This window comes from Equus asinus, chromosome X (genome assembly GCF_041296235.1).
Source record: "Equus asinus isolate D_3611 breed Donkey chromosome X, EquAss-T2T_v2, whole genome shotgun sequence".
In the NCBI taxonomy this organism is placed as follows: Eukaryota; Metazoa; Chordata; class Mammalia; order Perissodactyla; family Equidae; genus Equus; species Equus asinus.
Genome location: NC_091820.1, coordinates 106996666 through 107024000, shown reverse-complemented (window position 1 = coordinate 107024000; position 27335 = coordinate 106996666). Strand labels below are relative to the sequence as shown.

Genomic DNA, 27335 nt, shown 5'->3' with positions numbered 1-27335 from the left:
AAACAAAAGAAAAAATGAACAAATGGGACTACATCAAACTAAAAAGTTTCTGCACAGCAAAGGAAACCATCAGCAAAATGAAAAGACAACCTAACAATTGGGAGAAGATATTTGCAAACCACATATCAGATAAGGGGTTAATATCCAAAATATACAAAGAACTCATATAGCTCAACAACAAAAAAACCAACAATCCAATTAGAAAATGGGCAAAAGATCTGAACAGAGATTTCTCCAAAGAAGAAATACAGATGGCCAACAGGCATATGAAAAGATGCTCAACATCATTAGCTATCAGGGAAATGCAAATCAAAACTACAATGAGGTATCACCTCACTCCAGTCAGAATGGCTATAATTAACAAGACAGGAAACAACAAATGTTGGAGAGGGTGTGGAGAGAAGGGAACCCCTGTTCACTGCTGGTGGCAGTGCAAACTGGTGCAGCCACTATGGAAAGCAGTGTGGAGTATCCTCAGAAAATTAAGGATAGATCTACCATATGATCCAGCTATCCCACTGCTGGGTATTTATCCAAAGAACATGAAAACACAAAGGCATAAAGATACTTGCACCCCTATGTTCATTGTGGCATTATACACAATAGCCAAGACTTGGAAGCAACCTAGGTGCCCATCAAGGGACGAATGGATAAGGAAGATGTGGTATTTATACACGATGGACTACTACTCAGCCATAAGAAATGACGAAATCCGGCCATTTGTGACAATATGGATGGACCTTGAGGGTATTATGCTGAGTGAAATAAGTCAGAGGGAGAAAGTCAAATACCATATGATCTCACTCATAAGTAGAAGATAAAAACGACACAAAAAACCACACATAGCATTGGAGATTGGACTGGTGGTTACCATTGGGGAAGGGGGGAGGCGGGAGGGCAAAAGAGGTGATTAGGGTCACATGTGAGGGGATGCACTATAATTAGTGTTCGGGTGGTGAACATGATGTAATGTATCCAGAATTTGAAATATGATGTACATCCGAAAAAAAAAAATTCAATATCTGTTCGTAATAACAACTCTCAACAAACTAGTAATGGATGGGAACTTCCTCAATCTGAAACGGCACCTACCAAAACAAACAACAAGCAAGCAAACAAAAATACTATAGCTACCATTGTACTTAATTGTGAATGACTGAATGTCTTTTCCCCAGTTAAAGAATGAAGCAAGTTTTTCCGCCTTTACCATACATTTTATTTAACACTGTGCTGGAGGTGCCAGTTCATGCAAAAAACCAACAAATAGATATAAATTGTACAGATTGGACATAAGAAGCAAAACTGTCTTTATTTATGGATCTCGTGATCATCCATATAAAAAATCAAAAGGAATATACAGAACGCTAGAAATATTAAATGAGTTTAACAAGCTTGCAGCATAAAATCAATTGTATTTCTGTGAAATAAGAATGTACAATTAAATATTAAATTTAAAACAACTAGGGATAAAAATTAGGAAAAATTTTTTTAAAATATGTGCAAGAACATGAACTATGAAACAATGTTAAGAGACATTAAATATACCGTGTTCAGGGATCAACTTATTCCTCATTGTTAAGATGTCAGTTCTCCTCACATTGATTCACAGATTTAATGCAATCTCAGCCAAAATTCCACCTGGTGTTTTTAACAAATATTATGGTGCAATTCTATGATTTATATGGAAATACAAAGGACCTAGACTAACCAAAATAATTTTGAAAAGAAGAGCAATATGAGAAAATTCAGGGGCCGGCCCCGTGGCATAGTGGTTAAGTTCTGCACACTCTGCTTTGGTGGCCCGAGTTCACAGGTTTGGATCGCTGGCACAGAGTTACACAACTCATCAGCCGTGCTGTGGCAGCAACCCACATAAAAGGTAGAGGAGGATTGGCACAGATGTTAGCTCAGGGACAATCTTCCTCAGCAAAAAAAAAAAAAAAAAAAAAAAGAGAAGAAGAAAGAAAGAAATAGAGAGAATTCACACTATATAATTTCAATACTTACTATAGCTACATTACTATAGACATTGTGAAAGTGGCATAAAGATAGACATATTGATTTCCTGAGCAGAACAGACAGTCCATAAATAGACCAAAACACATATGGTCAGTTGATTTTTGAGACAGGTGATGTAACAATTCAAGGGGGAAAGGATAATCTTTCTAATAAATTGTGCTGGAAGTATTAGATAGCCATGTGCAAAAAAAGGAATCTCATCTCTTCACACTGTATACAATTTTAAACTTGAAATGAGAATACATGCAAAAATTCTATTTATCAAAAAGAATTCAATGACATAGGAAAAAAGAGCCCATTACCAAGTGGAATTTATTGTAAGAATATAAGATTAATTACAAATTCAAAAATTTAATTTACCATGCTAACAGCACAAAGAAAGAAATCCTATGAACATCCCAATAGATGTAGAAAAAGGATTTGATAAAATTCACAACTGTTTATGATAAAATCCAAGCAAATACAGAATAAAAGAGAACTTCCTTAATCTGATGAAAGATATTTCACAAAACCTACAACTAACAAACATTATTCTTAGGGGTCGGCCTCATGGCTGAGTGGTTAAGTTCGCATGCTCCGCTTCGGTGGCCCAGGGTTTCACCAGTTCAGTTCCCAGGCACAGACATGGCACCGCTCATCAGGCCATGCTGAGGCGGCGTGCCCTATAGCACAACCAGAGGCACTCACAACTAGGATATACAACTATGTACTGGGGGGATTTGGGAAGAAGAAGAAGAAAAAAGATTGACAAGACTTGTTAGCCCAGGTGTCAATCTTTAAAAAAAATCCCAAGAAACAAAAAACAAAACATTATTCTTAGTGTTGAAATAAATATTGAACACTTTTCCACTATTCCACTCAAGAAAAAGATGCTCGTTACCTCCACTTTTGTTAAACATCGTTTTGCAAGTCCTTTCAGTGCAATAAAATAACAATAAATTAAAGAATGTATTAAAATAGGAACAGAAGAAATAAATTTATTATCATGACATTACTGGGTATGCAGAAAATTCCAATGAATCTATTAACAAACTCTTAGAAATGATAAATGAATTTAGCCAGATATCTTGATACAGAGTAAATATGCAAAAATCAAATGTCTTTCTGTATACTAGCAATAAACTTGTGGAAATAAATTTATGAAGTACTAATACTGTTTACAAAAGCATTCTAGGAAATCAAATACCTAGGGATAAATCTAACAACGATATACAACGATGTATACAAGACACCTAAACTGAAAACTACAAAATCAATTAAAGAAGGTCTAAGTAAATGGAGGAATATTTACATGTACATACACATAGGTACATGGATCAGAAGCCAGAATATTGTTAAAACTTGAATTCTCATTCAACTGGTTTGTAAACTCAACGTAATCCTGATTTTAAAAAAAACAGTATATTTTGTTTTGAATATTAACAAGGTAATTTCAATTTTAAATGAAAATGAAAAAGTCTTAGAACAGCCTGGACAATTTTGATGAAGAGCACAGTTAAAGGACTTACTCCACTAGCTATCAAGACTTAGCATAAAGTTACACCAATTGGGATGTCGTAATACTGGTACAAAGACAGAATATTAGAATAGAACAGATAGTCCCGTAGCAACAACATCCATAAGGTCACCTGACTTTTGGGAATGATTCCATTCCAATTCAGTGGGCAAGGATAATCTTTTCAATAAATGGTGCTGAATCAATTAGATATCCGTATGAGAAATAAAATCCAACCCCTCTTATATCAGACATAAAAATTAAATTGAGATGTCTATTAGACCTACATGTGAAAACTAAGATTATCAAGCTATTAAGAAAAAACAAAGCAAAACAAAAAACAGAGAAGTTTATCCTCTTGAACTTTAGATAAAAAATTTTTTCTTAAACTGGACACAAAAATTGCTTACTATTAAAGTAAACAGTGACAAAGTGAACTTCATTAAGAGAGTAAAAAGCTAAACACAGATTGGGAGAATATATTTTAAATATATATATTTGGCAAAGGACTCATATGTAGACTATAAAAAGAACTCTAGAAATCAAGTAAGAAAAGAATTAAAGTGAAAATAGGCAAATGATTAGAAAAGATGCACCACAGAAAATATACAAGAGGACATCCAAACGCATAAAAAACATAAGGAAAAGTGTTAAACACTATGAGTCAATAGAGATATAAAAATGAATACTAAAATGAGATAATCACTGCAAACTTACCGGAACACATTTAATTATTAGGTCCAGGGTTTGGCAAACTGTGGCTCATGGGCCAAATCTGGCCTGCAGCCGGGTTTTTGTGGACTAAAAATTATTTTAAATTTTTTAAAAGGTTGTTAAAAATATATGCAACAGAGATCATATGTGGCCCACAAAGCCTAAAATATTTACTAACTGACCCTAATAGAAAATGTGCCTTGGCCTGCAACTATGACCACTAATACTAATTTTTGACGAAAGTTTAGTTTTTCTTCCATTTCTTACATTGCATTTCTTTCATTTTTAATATTGTGGATGACTTTGTGAATGAATACAATCTCTTTGAAAAAATCTTTGACAGTATATACTAAAGAAGTCTAAAAAGATTCTCAGATTTTTCTTTTGGGTATAAGTACAACAAAAATGAATGTTTATATCCACGAAAAAGCATAGACACTCAGGTTCTTTGCAACTTTATTTATAATAGCCAAACACTGGAAACAAACCAAATGTTCATCAACATTAAGAAGGTAAATTTATTTTTTGATATTTATACAGTGGAACGCTGTGACAATGAGAAAGAACCAACTACTGATAAATGCAACAACATGGATGGATCCTACAGAAGCAGCATTGATTGAAAGAAGTCAGACCCAAAAGAGTACACAAAAGAGTACATATTATACGCTTCCATTTATATGATATTCCAAAACAGGCAAAACTAATCTGTGGTTATAGAAGTCAGAACAGTGGTTACCCATAGGGGATTACTGACAGAAAGGGGGCAATAGATGGTCCTCTGGATATTTGGAGTGTTCTGTGTCTTTTTCTGAGTGTTCATTACAGCAGTGTATACATCTGTAAAAATTCATCAAGCTATACACTTAAGATTCGTACACTTTACTGTATATGTTACACTTAAATTTTTTTAAACTTTTAAAGTTGTGGAAACCCTGAACTCTATTCACAGACATTGAAGGTTACAACCACTGACCTAAGATGAAAATTATATGTAAGATGCTCTTGAAAGATGCGACAGAGGGGATATTCTGAGGGCATGGGTTGAATTTGTGAGCCATGGCTACTAACGAGTCATGAAGGTGGACAAAATTCCTTGAGGCACCACCTTATTGGTTGTCCAAATAATTCAATCGCAAATGTGGTAGAGAATTTTGAGTAGCAACACAAAATGGCCCAGGCCAAAGGAGAAGAGGAAAAAAAAGTAAAATGATTAGGAAGTCAAACAAGGCAGAAAATAAAGAAGACACAGAGAGGATAACGGAAAAGCAATGTTTGAAGGAATTCTCTGAGTAATTGGGCATAGAGATCTGGAGAAGAATCTTTAGTTCTTGTTGCCTTGTGTGCACCCTGCTCACTTAAGGAAGTAAAGCTGTGTCTTGGATATCTCTCCCATCTCTTCCACAGAGATAGGAGAGGAGATGTGGGCTTAAGAATGATTAGCAATAAAGGCTTAAACTAAGAAAGCAAGTGAGGGAGTGGAGAGACTGGGATGTGAGAAATATTAAGGACAGGTTGTGTTGATTGGCTATGGGAGAGGAAATCTAAAATGATTCTCAGGTTTCTGTTTGGGTAAATGGGAGACACCATTGCCATCACTTGAGAAATGAAAATGTAGGAGGAGGGAAAAATGGAGATGGGAGAAAGGTGATGAGTGAAATCTTGGCGAGATGGCATTTGAGATATATATCTAACGTTCATTTCTATACCCCCATATAGCTTGAGTTAGAGATCTAGATATAACCTGGATAGAAATAGTTTTTGAGTGTCGTTGGTAGATAGATTTTGTTTTTTTCTGTGGATAAAGTAAGCCAGGAAAACTGTACAAGCAACTGGAAAGAACAGAATCCTGGGGAAGTGTGAGAGTAAAGCAGAAAATGAAGAAAATGAATAGGAGCAGACAGAAAGATAGGAGAAAAGAAAACAAACAAAATGATGTTATAGTGTGCAGAGGAAGATAGAATTATGAGAAAAGCATTCTCAAACTGTTTCAAATGCCACAAAGGGAGTTGGGGCTGGAAACATAGTTCTTAAAGTGTGGTCCATGGGTATCTCAGTGTCTATAAGACTCTTTCAATGGTTTTGTGAAGCCAAAACTACTTCCACAATAATATTAATGTGCCATTTGCTGTTTTTACTGTGTTTACATTTTTACCGATGGTGCAAAATAATAGTGGGTAAAATTGCTGGTGTCTTAGCATAAATCAAACTTTGCTGTTTATTTTTAGTGCTGTGGCGTTTATTCTGCCTTCTAGTGACCTTGTGTACAGCAGAGTTCAACTCTGCCCCATCTTTTTGTGCCATCCTCTCACCTTCCGGCACTATATCAGACAATGCTTCATTGCTATTCATAGGATTTTCATGGCCAGCTTTTTCACAAGAGGGTGGTCAGGTCCTTCTTCCTAGTCTGTCTTAGTCTGGAAGCTCCACTGAAACCTGTCCACCATGGGTGAATTTGTTGGTATTTGAAATACCAGTGGCATAGCTTTCAGCTCACAGCAACTTGCAGCCTTCACAGTATGAGAACTGACAGACAGATGGGTGTTATCGTTCCCTGACTGGAAAATGAAGCCGGGCTGTGTAGGTGAAAGCACCGAATCTTAACCTCTAGACAAAAAGGGCTGGCTCGATCAGGCTAGCGACACCAAATTGTACAAGTAGTCATTGTATTGTTCACCATTATATACTTTTAGGGAAAAAAAGGCTAGTTTTACTTAAGAATGTCCTTGATGAAGCAGTAGAAATTGTTAATATTGTTAAATTTTGACCATTTTAATAATCCATGTGATGAAATGGAAGTATACAGAGAGCACTTCTGCTGCGCACTGATAGGAGACAGCTGCTTTGAGGAAAAGCACTTATGCAATTGCTAGAATTGGAAGCTGAACTAGACACTTTTTTCATGGAATAACATTTTTACTTGAAAGAATGACTGCCAGACACACTAACATTATTCACACTTGGATATTCTCAAACTTGTCATGTCAAGGAAAAAACAGGTGGTATTTGCTGCTAATGATAAAATTTGAGCTTTCAAGTGAATATCGGAACTTTGGAAAACTTGCATCCACCCCTGGAAGTCAACACCTTCTCAATATTTAGAGCCTTTTCTGCTAAGACTTGTAGGGATTATTAAAGAATATGATTTTTTGATACTGTATTAACATTTGGAAAATCCGCACAATTCAGGGAACTGATATTTTTCAAATGACCTATGCTTGATGTTAGAAAATAAAGCATAGATAAAATATTCATTCAAAGTGCAAGAAGGACTAGTGGATATTAATGTAATAGCATATGAAACATTCAATGATATCATTTCTGACTCCACATTACAACGAAACTTAAGAAACTACCACTTACTGAGTTGTAGCATAGTATCAAAGAAGAATGTTCACTACTATTTGAAAACTTTCCTGTATTGAAGTTGCCTATCTGTATGAGGATATGTATTTTCTTTGCGTAATTCAAGCAAAGCAACTCATTGCAACAGATTAAGTGCATAAGTAGAGATGAGAATCTGGTTGTCTTCTACTAAGCCAGAGGATAAAGAGATTTAAAACATTATGACAGTGTTACTCTTTCCATTAACTTCATTTTTGGAAGAAAATGTAACTATTTTTCATAGGGTTATGTTACTTATGCTAACATGTAATTAGTTTACTATTTTTTAATAAATCCATACATAATTAAAAATTTTCTCAATTTTAATTTCCAAGACGATAAATATTGATAGATACAACTCATATAAATGAAAGCTCATTGGGGTTTTCAATAATATTTAGGTGTGTAAAGGGACCCTGTGGCCAAAAATTTTGAGAACTGATGAATTAGACAATTAAGAAGTCACTAATGAACTTACAGAGAACAGTTTCAGTAGGTGGTGGAGCTACAAAATCGATTCTCATGAGATGAACAATAAACTGTGACAAAGAAGACATGACAGTGATTATATAAGTTTGGCTGTAAAGTCCAGGAGACAGACTGGCCATAATCTAAATTAGTATATAGATTGGAGAAAGTATTTTCTAAAAATTCAGCTAATTTCTTCCTAAATTAATTTATAAATTTAAAGAGATCCCATCAAAATAGAAACTGACTTTTAAAATGGAACTAGGAAAGTTAATATTAAAGCTCATATGGAAATTAAACAATCCAGAATGTCTAGGCAAGCTCTGAAAAATTAGAGTAATGAGTGATGATTAATCATACCCGATGACAATATTTGTTATAAAACTTTCATAATTAAAACAGTGTGGAATTGGCACACAAATAGACACACTAGTGGAATAGAATGCAAACTTCAGAAATAGGCCCAGATGATGTAAGATAATTTTTTATACTATAAAGATGGCATCACAAATCACAGGGTAGATGAACTTTTTAAATAAATAGCATGAAATAACTGAATGATTAGGTGGATGAAGATAAAATTGAATGTATATCTCACCACATACAAAAATAAACTCACTGGATCAGAGGTCTAAATGTAAAAAATGAGGAATATTTGGTGATTTATTGTCTAGCCTGAGTGTGGGGAAAGAATTTATAACTATCGCTCAACATAGAAAAGAAATCTGATTTGATAAAATGATCTTTAAAAAAATAATAATTTTGTACACCAAAAGCACCATAGACATTTGCATAGCAAGTAGAAAATACAGAGAAAATATTTTCGTTTATAACATTTAAAATGTTTATTATCTGTGATGTATAAAGAGCTACTAAAATCAAGAAATAAAAAGGTAAAGAAACAGATAGAAAAGTGAGAAAAAGGCACAATCACTTTGCAAAAAACTGATTTATCAATGACACTTAAACATATGAAAACAAGCTTAACTTCTGTCATGATAAAGCAGAGACAAATTAAAACTACAATAAAGGGTGACATCAGCATCATGAGGGAGTGAGTTCTTCCCGTTGTCTCTCCCCTCTAAGTTACAACTGATCAGACATCCATTGACCAACAAAGGACTCCCTACACAGCACAACAGAATGCCTAAGCGATCCATGCATCTATACATCTGAAAGTGGGTGGATTGGACCGTCAAGAGGCAGTGGAACTAGGGGAACAGCCTACCCCTCCCCTGACAGCAGTGATCCAAAACACGAAGCTTTACACTGGTGCCTGCTGGCAAACAAAGGCTACATGGGAAGGCATGGCATGTGTGGCTTAGTCCCTGCACACTTAATGGTGGTGAGTAGCACAAGTATCAAGAGAACTGAGGACACAGGGCAGAATCAGTGACCCAGCTCCTTCCCCCTCCCCTAGAAGTGGCCATCCAAAATGTAGAGCTGGTGTACATGCTTGTGAACAGAGGCTGCAGGGGTAGACATGGCACTTGTGGCATAGCCACAGTGCCCATCACGAGCAGTGGCGGGTGGTGCACACATCCCGAGGATTCAAGACACAGAGAAGAGCTGGTGACCTGGCCCCTTTTCCCTATCCCCAGTCTTTCCAACAGTGGGGACGATAGACAAAAATCAGACTTTCCTGGCTGGAGGGGACACCCTGACCTGAGTTTTCCACACACACCAGCTCACACCAGCAACCAGAAGCTGCACAAGTGAGCAGCAATGACAGTCACTCCCTCTTTAGTTCCTACTCCCCTAGCAGTGGCAGGTGGAACCTGGGAACAGAATCCTCAGGAACCACAGCGGAACCTGTGACCCAGCCCCCAATGGCTGCACCCCCAACACCAGCTCTATCAGCAGCAGGGGCTCCATGCAAGTCTCCAGGTCCCCAAGACCCCAGCAGCAACAATGATACCCGTGAACCCAGATCCCACAGCAATGGTGCAAACAGGACCCCCAGAAAACCCGGGAGCAGCAGTGCAGCTGGTGCATGGGGCAGCAGCATTCAAGACCGTGGAGAGCCCACTGAAAGCCAGTGGGGTAATACAAGCAGCATATGTGCTTGCAGTCTGATGACCTCAGTGGTGACACCTGAGACTGCAGTGACATCATAAGCAGCAGGGCACCAGTAACTTCAAAGGCACAAGCAGCACAAGGAGGGCACTGATGATACCTCTAGCAGAGGCAGTGGAGGGTGGAAAGTATAGGCTCTCAAATACAGTCAGAAGCAGCTCAAAACCAAAGTAACCAAAGACTTATGCAAAAAAGAAACATCATTACTACCAAAAATGTGCTGGCAGAGGATCAACACATTAAGAACCATGAAGAACTACAGGAACACTGCAGAACAGAAAGAGAATGACAATTCTCCAGAAACCAAACTTAAAGGAGATTACAGTCTCACAGGAGTTTACAGTTTAACTGACAGAGAATTCAAAATAGCTGCCGTGAAGAAACTTAATGGGTTACAAGGAAACTAAGAAAGATAGTTCAATGATCTCAGGAATAAAATTAATGAGCAGAAGGAGTACTTCACCAAAGAGATTTAAACTCTAAAAGAAAAAAACCAAACAGAATTTTTGGGGATGAAGAACACAATTAATGAGATGAAAAATAAAGTACAAAGCATTAAAAATAGAGCAGACAATATAGAGACCATATGGAGCTCAAAGATAGAAATTGAGAAGTGATTGAGGTGGAAGAAGAGAGAGAACTGAGATTTTTTTTTTAAATGAAGAAATTCTATGAGAAATATCCAATTCCATTAGGAAAAGTAACATAAAGATAATAGGTATCCCAGAAGGAGAAGAGAGGGAGAAAGGAGAAGAAAGCTTATACAAAGAAACAATAGCTGAGAACTTCCCAAACCTGGGGAGGGAACTGGATATGCAAGTGCATGATGCTAATAACTCCTAATTATCTCAATGCAAAAGGACCTTCTCTGAGGCATAAATATTAAAACTGTCAAAAGTCAATGACAAAGAAAGAATATTAAGGGCAGCCAGAGAGAAGAAAATAACTTACAAAGGAAACCCCATCAGGCTTTCAGCAGATTTTTCAGCAGAAACTCTACAAACTAGGAGAGAGTGGAATGATATATTTAAAATACTGAAATACAAAAACTATTAGTCAAGAATATTCTAGCCTGGAAAGTTATCCTTCAGACAAACAAAAGCTGAGGGAATTCATTGCTACTAGACCTGCCTTACAGGAAATGTTGAAAGGAGCCCTCATACCTGAAACAAAAAAGCAAAGGTTTACAAAGTTTTGAGCAAAGTGATAAATAGATATAATCAGAAAACTGTAATTCTATATCAGAATAGGTTAGTAAAAACTTAATATAACATAAAGGCTAAAGGGAAATAAACCATAAAAAATAACTATAGCTACCTCAATTTGGTTACTAACTCACAACACAAAAAAGAATAATTTGTGACAGCAATAATACAGAAAGGGGAGAGGAAAATGACAGAACTTGTGTAGGCTTATGGAGATAAGATGCTATCAGTCAAAAAAGGACTATCTCATCTATGAGATCTTTTATACAAACCTCATGGTAACTACAAAATAGAAAATCAGAGCAGACTCACAAGTTATAAATAAAGAGAAAACTGAAAAAAACAATCACAGAAAACCACCAAACTGAAATGGTAGACAGAAATACTAAGAAAAAAGAAACAATGGAAATATAGAACAACTGGAAAACAAAAGGTAAAATAGCAATATTAAGCCCTCATATATCAATAATAACTCTAAATGCAAATGGATTGAATTCACCAATCAAAAGATACCGATTGACTGGAATGGTTAAACAACAAGACCCAACAACATGCTGCCTGCAGGAAAGACATCTCAGCTCTAAAGATAAACATAAGCTGAGAATGAAGGGATGAAAGATGATACTCCAAGCAAATGGCAACCAAAAGAAAGTGGGTGTAGCCATACTTATATCATATAAACCAGACTTTTTTTTTTTAGGAAGATTAGCCCTGAGCTAACATCTGTGCCCCTCTTAACCTACTTTATATGTGGGACGCCTGTCACAGCATGACTTGACAAGCAGTGCATGGGTCTGCACCTGGGATCCAAACTGGTGAACCCTGGGCTGCCAAAGCAGAATGTGTGAACTTTGCTTCACCACTGGGCTGGCCCCTAAACCAGACTTCAAGTCAAAAAAGTTAAGAAAAAAAGATGGTCATTATATAACGATAAAAGGGACATTCCACCAAGAAGACATAACATTTGTTAATATGTATGCACCTAAAACTGGAACACCAAAGTATATAAAGCAACTATTAACAGATCTAAAGGGAGAAATTGACAGCAACACAATAATAGTAGGGAACTTTAAAACCCCACTTACATCAATGGAGAGATTGTCTAGACAGAAAGTCAACAAGGAAACATCGGGCTTGAATGAAACACTAGACCATGTGGACTTAATAGATGTATATAGAACATTCCATGGTTATACATAGAACATTCCATCCAAAAGCAGCAGAATACACATTCTTCTCAATTGCACATGGAGCATTCTCAAAGACAGATCATATGTTTGGAAAACTAACAAGCCTCAATACATTTGAGTAGATTGAGACCACATTAAGTATCTTTTCCAACCACACTGGTGTGAAACTAGAAATCAACTGTAAGAGGAAAGCTGGAAAAGTAAAAAATATGTGGAGACTTAAAAACATGCTACTGAACAACTATGGAATCAGTAAATAAATCAAAGGAGAAATAAAATATACCTGGAGACAAATGAAAATGAAAACACAACATATCAAAACATATAGGATGAAGCAAAAGTGGTAATAAGAGGGAAGTTTATAGTAATACATGCGTACCTCAAAAAGAAAAAAAAAAAACCTCAAATAAACAATCTAGCACTATACCCAAAAGCACCAGAAAAAAAGAAGAACAAACAAGCCCAAAGTCAGTAGAAGGGGGGAATAAATATCAGAGGGAAAAAAATTAAACAGAGACTAAAAAAACCAATAGAAAAGATCAGTGAAACTAAGAGCTGATTGTTTGAAAAGATAAACAAAATTGACAAACCCTTACCCAGACTCACTAAGGAAAAAAGAGAGAAGGCTCAAATAAAATCAGAAATGAAAGAGGAGAAACTACAAAGGATACCACAGGAATACAAATGGTTATAAGAGAATACTATGAAAAGGTATGCACCAACAAACTGGATAACCTAGAAGAAATGGATAAATTCTTAGCATTATACAATCTCCCAAACCTCAATCAAGAAAAAATAGAAATTTGAGTAGACCAATCACAAGTAAAGAGATTGAAACAGTAATCAAAAGACAGAAGTCCAGGACCAGATGGCTTCTCTTGTGAATTCTACTGAACTTTCAAAGAATATTGATCCTTCTCAAACACTTCTGAAAAATTGAAGAAGATGGAATGCTTCCTAATTCATTCTATGAAGCCAGCATTACCCTGATATCAAAACCAGAAAGAACAACACAAAGAAGGAAAATTACAGGCCAATATTGCTGATGAACTTAGATGCAAAAATCCTCAATAAAATATTAGCAAATTGAATATAATAATAGATTAAAATGATCGCACATTATGATCAAGTAAGATTTACTCCAGGGATACAGGGAAGTTTCAACATCCACAAGTCAGTCAATGTGATACACCACATTAACAAAATGAAGAATAAAAATCATGTGATCATCTCAATAGATGCAGAGAAAGCTTTTGACAAGATCCAACATCCCTTTATGATAAAAACTGTCAATAAAATGGGTATTAAAGTGAAGTACGTCAACATAATAAAGGCCATATATGACAAACCCACAGCCAACATCATATTCAACAGTGAAAAATTAAAAGGTATTCATCTAGGAACAGGAACAAGACAAGGATGCCCACTCTTGCCACTCTTATTCAACATAGTACTGGAAGTTTTAGCCAGAGGACTTAGGGAAGAAAAACAAATAAAAGGAATTCAAATTAGAAAAGAAGAAGTAAAACCATCACTATTTGTGGATGATCTGATCCTATATATAGAAAACCCTAAAGAATCCATCAAAAAATATCAGATATAATTAATGAATACAGTTAAGCCTCAGGGTACAAAATAAACATACAAAAATCAGTTGCATTTCTACACACGAATATTGAACTGGCAGAAAGAGAATTCAAGAATACAATCCCATTTATAATTGCAACAAAAAGAATAAAATATCTAGGAATAAATTTAACCAAGGAAGTGAAAGACCTATACACTGAAAACATATATAGATAAAAGACATTATTGAAATAAATTGATGATGATGTAAAGAAATGGAAAGATATTCCACATTCATGGATTGGAAGAATAAACATAGTTAAAACGTCCATATTACCTAAACCAATCTACAGATTCAATGCAATCCCAATCAGTACCCCAATGACATTCTTCATGGAAATGGAACAAAGAATCCTAAAATTTATATGAAACAACAAAAGACCCTGAATAGCCAAAGCAATCCTGAGAAAAAAGAACAAAGCTGGAGGCATCACAATCCCTGACTTCTAAATATACTATAAAGCTATAGTAATCAAAACAGCATGGTCCTGGTACAAAAACCCACACGTGGATCAATGGAAGAGAATTGAAAGCCCAGAAATAAAACTACACATCTATGGACAGCCAATCTTTGAAAAATCAGCCAAGAATATACAATGGAGAAAAGAAATTCTCTTCAATAAATGGTGTTGGGAAAACTAGACAGCCACATACAAAAGAATGAGAGTAGATCATTGTCCTATATCATATGCAAAAATTAACACAAAATGGATTAAAGACTTGAATGTAAGACCAGAAACCATAAAACTCCTAGAAGAAAACATAGGCAGTATGTTCCTTGACATTGGTCTTAGCAGTATTTTTTTGAATACCATGTCTCCTCAGGTAAGGGAAACAAAGGGAAAAATAACAAATGAGACTACATCAAACAAAAAAGCTTCTGCACAGCAAAGGAAACCATCAACCAAAAGAAAAGACAACCCACAAACTGGGAGAAAATATTTGCAAATCACATATCCATCAAGGGGTTAATTTCCAAAATATATAAAGAATTTGCACAACTCAATGACAAAAAAATGAACAGCCTGATCAAAACATAGGCAGAAGATAGGAACATTTTTCCAAAGAAGATATACAGAAGGTCAACAGGCACATGAAAAGATGTCCAATATCACTAATTATTAGGGAGAAGTAAATCAAAACTACAATGAGATATTACCTCACATCCATCAGAATGGCTATTATTAAAAAGACAAGAAATAACAAGTGTTGGAGAGGATGTGGAGAAAAGGGAACCCTCATACACTGCTGGTGGGAATGCAAACTGATGCAGCCACTATGGAAAACAGTATGGAGATTTTTCAAAAAAAATAATAGAAATACCATATGATCCAGCTATCCCAGTACTGGGTATTTATCCAAAGAACATGAAAACACTAATTTGAAAAGCTATATGAACCACTATGTTCATTGCTGCATTATTCACGTTAGCCAAGACTGGGTAGCAATGCAAGTGCCCATCATCAGATGAGTGGATAAAGAAGATGTGGTGTATATATACAATGGAATACTACTTAGCCATAAAAATACAGAATTGTGTCATTTGTGATAACTTGGGTGGACCTTGAGGGCATTTATGCCAGGCGAAATAAGTCAGACAGAGAAAGACAAATACCCTGTGATTTCACTCATATGTGGAAGATAAACAAACAAACAAAGGAACGAACACATAGATAAGGAGAACAGATTGGTATTTACCAGAGAGGATGTGGGTTGAGGGAAGGTGAAAGGGGTAAAGGGGCATATACATATGGTGGCAGATTGAAAGTGGACTTTTGGTGATGAACATGATGTAGTCTATACAGAAGCTGAAATATAATACTGTGCCTGAAATTTACATAATGTTATAAATCAATATGTCAATAAAATAATTAAAAAGCAAAAAAACCCTGAGATAACATGTATCACCTATTGGATTAGCAAAATTTTAACAGTTTTAAAATACACTCTTTTAGCTAGGCTTTGGGGAAACAAGCTCTCTTGCATTGCTGGTGGGAATAAAAAGTGGATCAACCCCTAACTAAATGTATATATATATTTACCCCTTGATAAATCAACTCCATATCTAGGAATTTTTGCTGAAATTAAACTTCCAGAAATATGAAACACACACACACAGAGTGAAACAGAGAGAGAGAGAGAAGCACATGATTATTTCTGATGGAATTATTGGTAATTACAAATATTAGAAACAAATGCTCATACTACATAGGAGATTGGTTAAATAAATTATGATATATATATCTACACAACGCAGTACTAGCGTGTGTAAAATACAGAAGAAATTTGGCTTTAAATGGAGTGTTGAGGCCATTTACATGATATTTGGGTTTACATCTACCATCTTGCTATGAAGTGATACAGATTGATTCCTAGGACATATTATTGAGTAAAGAACAGCAAAGCATTAACATGTATGTAGTATTTCATCTTTTATCTAAGAAAGGAGAAACAACAATATATAATTTTTTTCAAAAATAAACTTCAAAAGTATACTTCAGAAATTAGTGAATGGGTTACCCAAGGGATAGAAGAAGAAGTGACATTTCTCTGAGTATACTATTTGCATAGTTTTGACTTTTGGAACATCATGTTAACATTTTACATATTAAAAAATAAAGTCAACAAGGTTGGGTAAATCAATATTGAATACGTACAGAAACCATAAAAGTTTCTAACTGTCAAAAATTGGTAACAGAATAACACAGAAGAAAGTTTCAAACTAATGCTAGCATTTTGAATACAATGCCTTGACTATATACCCTTGAAGGGAAACATTCTAAGGACAAAAAAAAATTATAATAAAATTTTAAACATAGCATTTTATTTATTGTAGTGGTATGAGGATAGCGATTCTGAAATGAATTTGTTGTATTGTAGGATTTAGAAAACATAAATAATAACCAAATAAATATATTGTTGCTTTTGGGGACCAGGCTACACACTGTGAGAAAAATGAGAAATAATAATGAATTGGGAAAGTAGCAGAAGAACCCTGTGTTACCGGACTGGGATTAAAGGCATAGATATATAGAAGCAATGATATCCTAGTAGCAGTGAGCATACCTAGATTCCATACCTTGGTGTATAAAACAACTGACCACTAAAAAGAACAGGAGGGGTTCCTTGTATGAATGACTGATTTCAAAATGGGGGTATGGAAAGTAGAAGGTGAACCTGGCCTAATTCTTGCCAGAAAGTAAGAGAGTGCTCCATGGGACATATCAAAAGGAGTTCTCACTGGACAACTCTAGGACAATTTGAGCATCAAAATAATTAAGGGCAGTAATTAATTGTTGCATTGATTACAACAGAATTCAGGAATCTTTACCAATATGAATAAATAAATAGTGGGAGTGAAACCCTTCCTTACTGTATAATGTCAACTAATAAAGGAAGAAAGAATGATAAAGTAAGAAAAATTATCATTGTACAATCACATATTAATAAATGGTCCAAGGAAGAATCATTAGTGGATTCTAAATCCATTGGGTAATAATTTGTTGGGAAATAATTTCTTAATTTCAAAATATATAGAAATTTTCTAATTACTTTTTTGTAAATATTTCTACTTCATTTGAATTTCAGAAAAAGAATATACACTTTATGATTTCAGCACTTTGAAATTTATTGAGAATTAATTTATGGCCAAATATAAGGTCAATTTTGATAAATAATTTTTGTGCAAATAATGGGAATATGTATTTTTCACTTGTCAATGAGTTAAGCTTTGTTCATTCTCATTATACAATCACTGATAAAGGTGTGTTAAAATTATATAGCATGATTGTAGATTTGTCTATCTGTTTCTATAGTTCTGTCCATTTTTGATTTAGTAATGTTGAGTGTATACTATTATATACAGGCAAATTCATTATGTCTTCCAGATGAATTAAATCTTTCTTCATTATCAAGTAACCTTTCTTTAAAATAATTTTTCACCGAAAAGTCTATTCTGACAGATTATTAATATAGCTACACAATCTTTCTGCTGGTTAGTGTTTGTGTAAAGTACCTTTTTTATCCCTTGATTCCTTTATGATTTATGTATGCCTCTTATAAACCCATAGTTGGATTGCTTTTTCAAATCCTGACAGTCTTAGAATATTCAGTCCCATTTTCAATTAATATAATTATCAATGTATTTGGTTTTAATTATGCCGTCTTAGTATGTGTTTTATAATTTCCCACCTGATCTGTGTTCCTTTTTCTATCTTTTATTGCCTTCTTTTGGACTTATCTTATTATTCTATAATATTCCTCTGTAAATTTGGAAGTTAAACATTCATTTTCTATTAGTGATTACTCTTGAATGTACAGCAAGTTATACTGTATTCATCAAAGCTTAATATTAAATATCATTTTTATCTTTCTCCTGGGCAATGAGGAAAGTTTACTTTCAATCCTCTTTACCTATATGCTATTGTTTTGCACATTTTAGTTCCATAAATATTCTGAGCTCCAGAAGACATTATTATTGTTTTACACATTCAATGTTTGTTTATATTTAACCACACATTTACCATTTTCATTGCTCTGAATTGCTTCCTGCATCTCCAACTTTCCATCTGTGGTCATTTTCATTTGTTTTAAGAACACTCTTCAGTATTTCTTTAAGTAGGAGTCTGCTTTTGTCGTGTTCTCTTAGTTTTTGCTTGTCTGCTAATTTCTGTATTGCACTTAGATTCTTGAGGTATAATTTTGCTGAGTATATGATTCTAATTTAGCATTCACTTTTTATCAGCACATTGACACTACCATTTCAACATCTTCTAGTTTTCATTGTTGCTGTTGAGAAGGCATTCATCCATCTTATCATTTCTCTATTGAAGTTGATCTCTTTATTTTTTTTTCTTTAAAGCTGATACATTTTTTTCTGCAATGTCACTATGATGGTTCTAAATGTTGATTCCCTTTTATTCATTCTGCTTGAGACCTGGTGAGTTCTTTAAATGTGGGAATCAGTGTCTTTCATCAATTTTTATAGTTCTGTCCATTTTTGATTTAGTAATGTTGAAGCCATAATATTATATACAAGCAAGTTCATTATGCTATATATTCCAGTTGAATTAAATCTTTATTATCAAGTAATCTTTTCTTTAAAATAATTTTTTTGCTGAAAAGTCTATTCTGACAGATTATTAATACAGCAACACAATCGTCCTGTTCAAATACTACTTTTCTGCCATTCTTTTCTCATCTGTGGAACTCTTCTCATGTTATACTGTATGTTTATTATCCTCTTATTCTGTCTTCTCTCTTTTCCATCCTTCCAATTTTTCTTGCTTCATTCATCAGTTTCTTCTAACTGACCTCGAGTAATGCTCTGTTTAGCCATGTCTTACCTGTCTTGGAGTTCTGAAGTTTTCATGTTGTGTATAAGCTCCAGATTTTCTAGTTGTTTCTCAAGTGTTAAATGTCACTTTTTATAGTTTGCAATTTTTCGATGAAATATTTAAGTTCAGCTTGTACTTTCCACGTGCACATTACAAATAGTTATTTAAAGTCTGTGTCCGGTAATTCAACTGTCTTGTGTGTCTGTGGGTTCACGTGTATTATCCTTTATTGTGTTAGATCTGGTTCATGTTGTCTTGTCTCTTCATGTGTCTTTTTATCATTACATTCCAGTTACTAGAATTGAAAATTATGGAAAGAAGTAATTTGAGCCTAAGAAGATGATTTTTTTTCTTATACCAAAAAATTTGGAAACATGAAGAATTTGAAATTTCCTTAACCTAATTTCTAGGCTCAAGATTTTTCTTGGTTACATAGGTGACTTGAAGCAGGCCTGAATTCCTGGTCAAGGGTGGTTTAATCCTGGTCTATCCTTATTTCTAGTGTACAGGCCTTTGGGATGCAAAAGTAAGTCAGTTGGTTGACCCTTGCCAGGCTTTGTATTCCAGCTTTGATCCTCCTTTGCTCTTGACACTGTAAAACGAGCTTCTTAATCTGTCAGTCACATCTTCACGTTAGCACATGCTTCATTGGCAAAAGTGACCTCAAAGTCATACTCATTTTTCCTGAATTCCTGTCTTTTTCTGGATCTCTCACTTATTATCTTCTCAATGCTTATAGAATTGTTTCCATATTTTTAGTTGTCTTAAGCACGAGTCATTGAAAATTACTGTCATTATTAGAAGCTGATGCCTCTAATAGTCTAATTTAATTTAGCAGTGTATTTCCTTTGTGAGCACCATAAGAACGGGTATCTTTTTAGATGAGCTCTTCTAGGTGGAAGGGGTAAAATCTGTGAGCATTTGCATATGTATGTCGAATTATGTATATAAATTCACCTTTTTTCTGGGAGAAGTTTCATTGCTTTTAATCCAAAGATGTGTCTCTCTCTCTCTGTCTCTCTCTCTCTCTCTATCTAATCTATCTTCACCTATAATAGAACAATCTTAAAAACTTATTTTATCAGTAAACCTAGCGTCAAAATCTTTAGATGATATCAGTGAAGATTGCATAGAGGTCTTGATCTTGTAAACTTTACCAAAATCTTTTACAGAAACATAACTTTGAAGAAAAATAATTTAATGAGACACTAAATGCAAGTTCCAACTGGAAGAGAAAAAAAAGGAAAAAAAGAATTGTAAAAGCCCTTATATTTTAATGGGTTAAGTTTTGTGACTTGAATATTAGTGTTGTTATGGCATTTATGAATATCTCAAATATACAATAAGATGATCATTTCTTTCCCTTCAACCTCTTCCAAATCTTTAAAGAAACCAATAGATTTTTCTCCTTTTTATATAACCAGAATCCAAGAAGATATTTAAAAACAGAGGAGAGATAGTATATTTTAGATTGATTAAAAGTATAAATTTAGATACGTTTACTTCATGAAGATTTGTATTGAACTATTACTTTTTCAACTGAAGAATATATGGAATTAGAATAAAAACGTTAAGATTAATATTCTGGAATATATTTATGTTCCGTAAGATTTAAATGCTTTATTTTCAAAATTTGGACTTTGCCATATATCTTTGTCATCTTCAAATCGTCTTAAATTTCTCAAAGATCTTGTGTCTGTGCTGCAGAATTCATTGGCATATCAATGCATAAAATAATTTAGCAGCATAAATGGAAACTTAGCATTTACGTATTCATACACATTACATTTATTTCATTATTGTTAACCTAAATATCAGATAAATAGGTTAAGAATAATTATTAAATAGAAGAATCCCGATTAAACGCAAATGTTACCAGTCGACGTCTGTACGTTGTTCACAGTACATAATCCGAAAGTATTGAGCATAGCCGCTGCAATTCTAATGGCCAAGAAAGTTAATTACCTATAGAAATTGCCCAAACTATAGCAATCTTCATGATGGCCTTAGTCCGCGAATTGAAACGGCTATGCTCAATAGGATTACGTATTGCTACATACCGATCCAGCGAGATAGCGCAGAGGTGCATGATGGACGCTGTAGAAAATAAAACATCCAAAGAAATCCAGACGGGGCACAAATATCTAGGTAGTGGCCAGACATAATCTAAAAGAGAACAGAGAGAAAACAAGAACATATTATCCAAGTTATACTGACTATAGTTTTCAATTTTAGTCTACTTATTTTTCCTCTCATAATCTAAGCTTTTTAAAGACTGAAATTTGGGAAACATTATTTTCCACAGTAATGATGATGCTGACAATGATGATGATAATGCATTCAGTGTTCTGTACATTGTTTTTTATTGAGGTAAAATTTACATAGCATAAAATTAATAACTTTAAAGTGTACAATCCAGTGGCACTTAGTACATTCAAAGTATTATTCAACTATCACCTCTTTCTAGTTCTAAAACATTTCATCATCCCAAAGGAAACCACTACCCATTAGCAAGCAGTCACTACCCATTCTCCACTTCCCCAATACCTCACAATCTCTAATCAGCTTTTTGTCTCTATGGATTTAGCTAATCTGTATATTTCATATAAGTGAAGTCATACAATATGTGACCTTTCGTTTTTCACTTTTTCTTTCACTTAGCATACTGTTTTTGAGGTTCATCCATTTTGTAGCATGTTATCAGTACCTCATTCCTTTTTATGCCTGATGCTTTTATCACTTGAGATATTTTTGATGCTCTTGTAAATGGATTTGTTTTCTTAATTTCCTTTATGGATTGCTCACTGCTAGTGTATAAAACTAGAACTCATTTTCATGTGTTAATCTTCTATCCTGCAATTTCACTGAATTGATTTATTAGATTTATTTTTGTATGGGGGGGGTCTTGAGGATTTTCTATATATAAGTTCATGTCCATCTGTGAAGAGAAACAATGCTATTTTTTCTTTTCTAATTTTCCTCTGCCTTTTATTTTCTTTCTTACTTAATTGCTCTAGATAGACTTCCCAGTACAATGTTGAATGGAAGTAGTATGAGCAGACATCCTGTCTTTTTCTGATCTTAAAATGAAATCTTTCATTCTTTCACTATTGAGCAGGGTGTTAGCTGTGGGCTTTTCATGAATGCCCTTTATCATGTTGAGGAAGTTTCCTTCCATTCTTAGTTTGTTGAGTATTTTTGCCATGAAAGAGTGATGAATTTTCTCAAATGGTTTTTCTGCATCAATTGAAGTGGTCACATGGTTTTCTTACCTTTATTTTATTAATGTGATGCATTACATTGATTTTTGTATATTGAACTACACTTGCATTCCTGGAATAAATCCCACTTGGTCACAGTGTATAATATGATGCTGAATTTAGTTGGCTAGTACTTTGTTGAGGATTTTTGCATCTATATTCATGAATGATGTTGGTCTATACATGTCTTCTCTTGTTTTGTTTTGTTTTTAAGGAAGATTAGCCCTGAGCTAACTATTGCCAGTCCTCCTCTTTTTGCTGAGGAAGCCTGGCCCTGAGCTAACATCGTGCCCATCTTCCTCTACTTTATATGTGGGACGCCTACCATAGCATGGCATGCCAAGCGGTGCCATGTCCACACCTGGGATCCGAACCGGCGAACCCAGGGCCGCCGAGAACCAGAATGTGCGAACTTAACCGCTGCACCACCAGGCCGGCCCACATGTCTTTTCTTGTGATGTCATTATCTGGATTTGTTATCTGGATAATTCTGGTCTCATAAAATGAGTTACAAAGTGTTCCCTCATCTTCTATTTTGAAGAAGTTTGAAAAGAATTGATGTTAATTCTTCTTTAAAGGTTTCATAAAATTTGCCAGTGAAGCCATCTGGTCCTGGACTTTCCTTGTTGGAAGATTTTTTTGATTCCTGATTCAATATCTTTACTTGTTATAAGTCTCATAAGATTCTCTATTTCTTCTTGAGTTACTTTTGGTAGTTTGTGTGTTTAAGGATTTGTCCATTGCATCTAGATTATCTGATTTGTTTGAGTACAAGTGCTCACTGTATAATTTTATAATCCTTTTAACTTCTGTAATGTCAGTAATTATGCCCTCTCCCACTTTCATTTAAAATTTCAGTAATTTGTACCTTCTCTCTTTTTTTCTTAATCACTCTAGCTAAAGGTTTATCAGCTTTGTTGGCTTTTCAAAGAACCAATTTTTGGCCTTCTTAATTGTATTTCTTTCTTTCTATTGTCTATTTTATTTATCTCCATTTAAATCTATACCATATCCTTTCTTTTGCCATCTTGGGTTAAGTTTATTCTTCTTTTCTAGTTCCTTAAGATCTAAAGTTAGGTTATTGATTTTGGACCTTTCTTTTTAAATGTAGGCGTTTACAGCTATAAATTTCCCTCTGAGCACTGCTTTAGCTCCGTCCCATAAGTTTTGTTAAGTTTTCATTTTACTCTTCTCAAAATATTTTCTAATCTTATCTGTAATTTCTTTTTTGATCCATTGGTTGTTTAATATTGAGTGAGGTGTTTAATTTCCACATATTTATGAGTTTTTCAGTCTGCTGTTAATTTCATTCCATTGTGGAAAATATACTTTGAATGATAATATTTTACATTTTTTATGCTTGTTTTGAGACCTAATATTTGGCCCATCCCAGAGAATGTTCCATGTGCACTTGAGAAAAGTGCTTTTTATGCTGTTGTTGGATGGGGTGTTCTATATGTCTGTTAGAGTTAGTTGCTTTATGGTATTGTTCAAGCCCTCTATTTTCTTTTTGATCTTCTGTCTAGTTGTTCTATCCATTATTTAAAATGGGGTATTGATGTCTCCAAGTAGTATTATAGATCTGGTTTATTCCTCCTTCATTTCTGTTAGTTTTGCTTTCTATATTTTTTGGTCTCTGTTGTTAGGTGCCTATATATTCATAATTTTTATATCTTCTTGATGGTTTGACCCTTTTACCCAATATATAATGCCCTTTTTTGTCTCTCATAACAATTTTTGTCTTAAGTTCTGTTTTGCCTGATACTAATTTAGCAACTTCACCTCGTTTTGGTTATTATTTGCATGGAATATCCTTTCTTTTCTTTTCCTTTCAAGCTATTTGTGACTTTGGATCTAAAATAAGTCTGTTACTGACAGCATATATATGAAGATTTTTATTTATTTATTTTTTCTTCTTAAGATTGGCACCTGGGCTAACAACTGTTGCCAATCTTTCTTTTTTTTTTTGCTTTATCTCCCCAACCCCCCCCTGTACACAGTTGTATATCTTAGTTGCAGGTCCTTCTAGTTGTGGGATGTGGGACGCCGCCTCAACGTGGCCTGATGAGCGGTGCCATGTTCGTGCCCAGGATCCGAACCCTGGGCCACCACAGTAGAGTGCACAAACTTAACCACTCGGCCATGGAGCCGGCCCCATGATTTTTATTGTTTAAATTCATTCTGACATCATGCATTTTTAACCATTCTCCCAATCTCTGCCCTTTAACTGGAGAGTTTAATTCATTCACTTTTAAAGTAATTGAAGAAAGAACTTATTTACACCATTTACTATTTGTTTTCTATCTGATGCATGCCATTTTCCTGATAAATTCCTTTGTTATTGCCTTTGTTTGTGATTAACTGATTTCATAGGATACCATTTGATTTATTTCTTGTTTCTTTTTCTGTATATTATTTTAGTTTTTTCCTTAGGTTAACTTGGGAATTAAAATTATCACCTAACATTATAACAACTACGTTTTAAATAATGCAAACTTAGTTTCAATAGTATACAAAGTGTTTGCTCATTTATATCTCCTTCCTCTTTATTTATTATTGTCACAAATTACATCTTTATACATTGCATGCTCGTTAACATAGATTTATAAGGATTGTCTTATGTATTTGCCTTTTATGTAAGATAGTAAACCAAAAGAGGAATAACAAATCAATAGTAAACTTATATTGGATTTTATATTTACCCATGTAGCTACCTTTATTGTATATTTCTTCTTAAGCCTTTGAGTTACTGTCTAATCACCTTTCCTTTTATCCTGATGGACTCCCTTTAACATTTTTTGTAGAGCAAGTGTACTAGTAATGAATTTCCTCAGTTTTTGTTAACCAAGAGATTTAAAAAAAATTGAAATATATTTGATATATAACATTGTGGAAGTTTAAGGTGTACATCATATTAATTTGATACATTTATATATTGTAATATGATTGCCACTGTAGCAATAATTAGCACCTCTATCATGTTACATAATTATCCTTTCTTTTTAGTAGTTGGAATAATTAAGTTCTGGTCTTTAGCAAGTTTGACAATTATAGTACAATATTGTTGTCTATATTCACTATACTGTGCAATAAATCTCAATTTCTTCCATTTTTATCAGGATGGTTTTGCAATATATAGAATTCTTGGTTGATAAGAATTTTTTGGTTTTTTGTTTTGGGTTAAGAACTTTAAATAAATATGTCATCCTACTGGCTACAGGCTTCCATGGTTTCTAAAGATAAATTCATTGTTAATCTTGTTAATGATCCCTAGCAATATTGACCATAATTTGTCTTGATTTGGCTCTCTTGGAGTAATTTATGCTTGGAGTTCATTGAGCTTATCAGATGTGTAGACTCATGTCTTTCCCCAAAGTTGATAATTTTTGGCCATTATTTCTTTATTCTTTCTGCCCTTTTCATTCCCTCTATCCTTCTGGCACTCTCATTATGTGTGTATTAGTAAACTTGATTGTGTCTCATGTGTCTCTCAGGTGCTGTTCATTTTTCTTCATTCTTTTCTCTTTCTGGATAATCTCAATTGACCTATTTTCAAATTCCCCGATTCTTCCTTACATCTGCTCAATTCCGCTGTTGAATCAATCTAGTGAATTTTTCATTTTAGTTACTGTACTGAAATTTTATTTCAGTTGTTGTATCCAAATTTCTATTTGATTTATTTTTATAATTTCTATCCCTTTATTGATATTTTCTCTATATTGAGACAGAGTTCTCCTGGTTTCCTTTTGTTCTTTGTTCATGGTTTCCTTTGACTATTTCAGCATATTGGAGAGAGTTGATTTAAAGTGTTTGTCTTGTAAGTTTGATGCCTGGGCTTCCTCAGGATCATTTTCTATTAATTTATTTTTTCCTATGAATAGGCCATACTTTCCAGTTTCTTTGCATTCCTCATAATTTTGGTGACACTTGAACACTTTGAATATTATAATGTGGCATCTCTGGAAATCAGATTTCCCCCCTTCCTGTGGTTAGTTATTCCTACTTGTGAGTTAATTTTCTTTGCCTATTTAGTGATTTTTCTAAACTACTTTTACAAAGTCTGTTTTCTCTATCTTGTGTAGCCACTGAAATCAGTGTTATGTCAGCTTACTGGCCATCTAGTGAGTGTTGTGGTAGAGGTTTCTTAGACATTTATACACAAAGAAAGAAAAAAAATTCTTAGTCTTTGCAGATCAGCTCTGTTTGGGGACTCCTCTTCAACAATTAGTGAGGCTGTTTATAACTTTGTGTTAGCTTTCAATTTAGGCTTGCACAGAGGCTCAGAGGCTGAAGGTCAGCTCAAGCATAGGTGAAAGAATAGTGTCTTCTCAGGCTTTTTATAAGCATGCATCCATCCCTGGGCATGTGTGTGCCCTTCTTCACTCTGTGGTATATATGGATGCCTTAAAAATAATGTATTATTTCCCATTATATCTCCTTGCACAACCTCTTCCTTCTCAGGTCATTCAGCCTGTCTCTTGCTTGTCTGGTCTGTTGTTTCTTGTATCAGTCTGCTGCAGATAATCCTTATACTTTTAAATGTTTCTGGCAAACCCCACCCA

At 34.4% G+C, this 27335-nt stretch overlaps 1 protein-coding gene across 1 annotated transcript in view; it reads right to left on the bottom strand.

Annotated features, from left to right (window-relative positions):
• The window catches only part of HTR2C (5-hydroxytryptamine receptor 2C), a 304194-nt gene that overhangs the window by 49610 nt on the left and 227249 nt on the right, over positions 1–27335 (bottom strand). The window contains exon 5 of the mRNA XM_070502826.1: positions 21479–21679. Within this exon, the coding sequence (XP_070358927.1) occupies positions 21479–21679 (201 nt within the window). The remainder of the gene's footprint in view (positions 1–21478; positions 21680–27335) is intronic.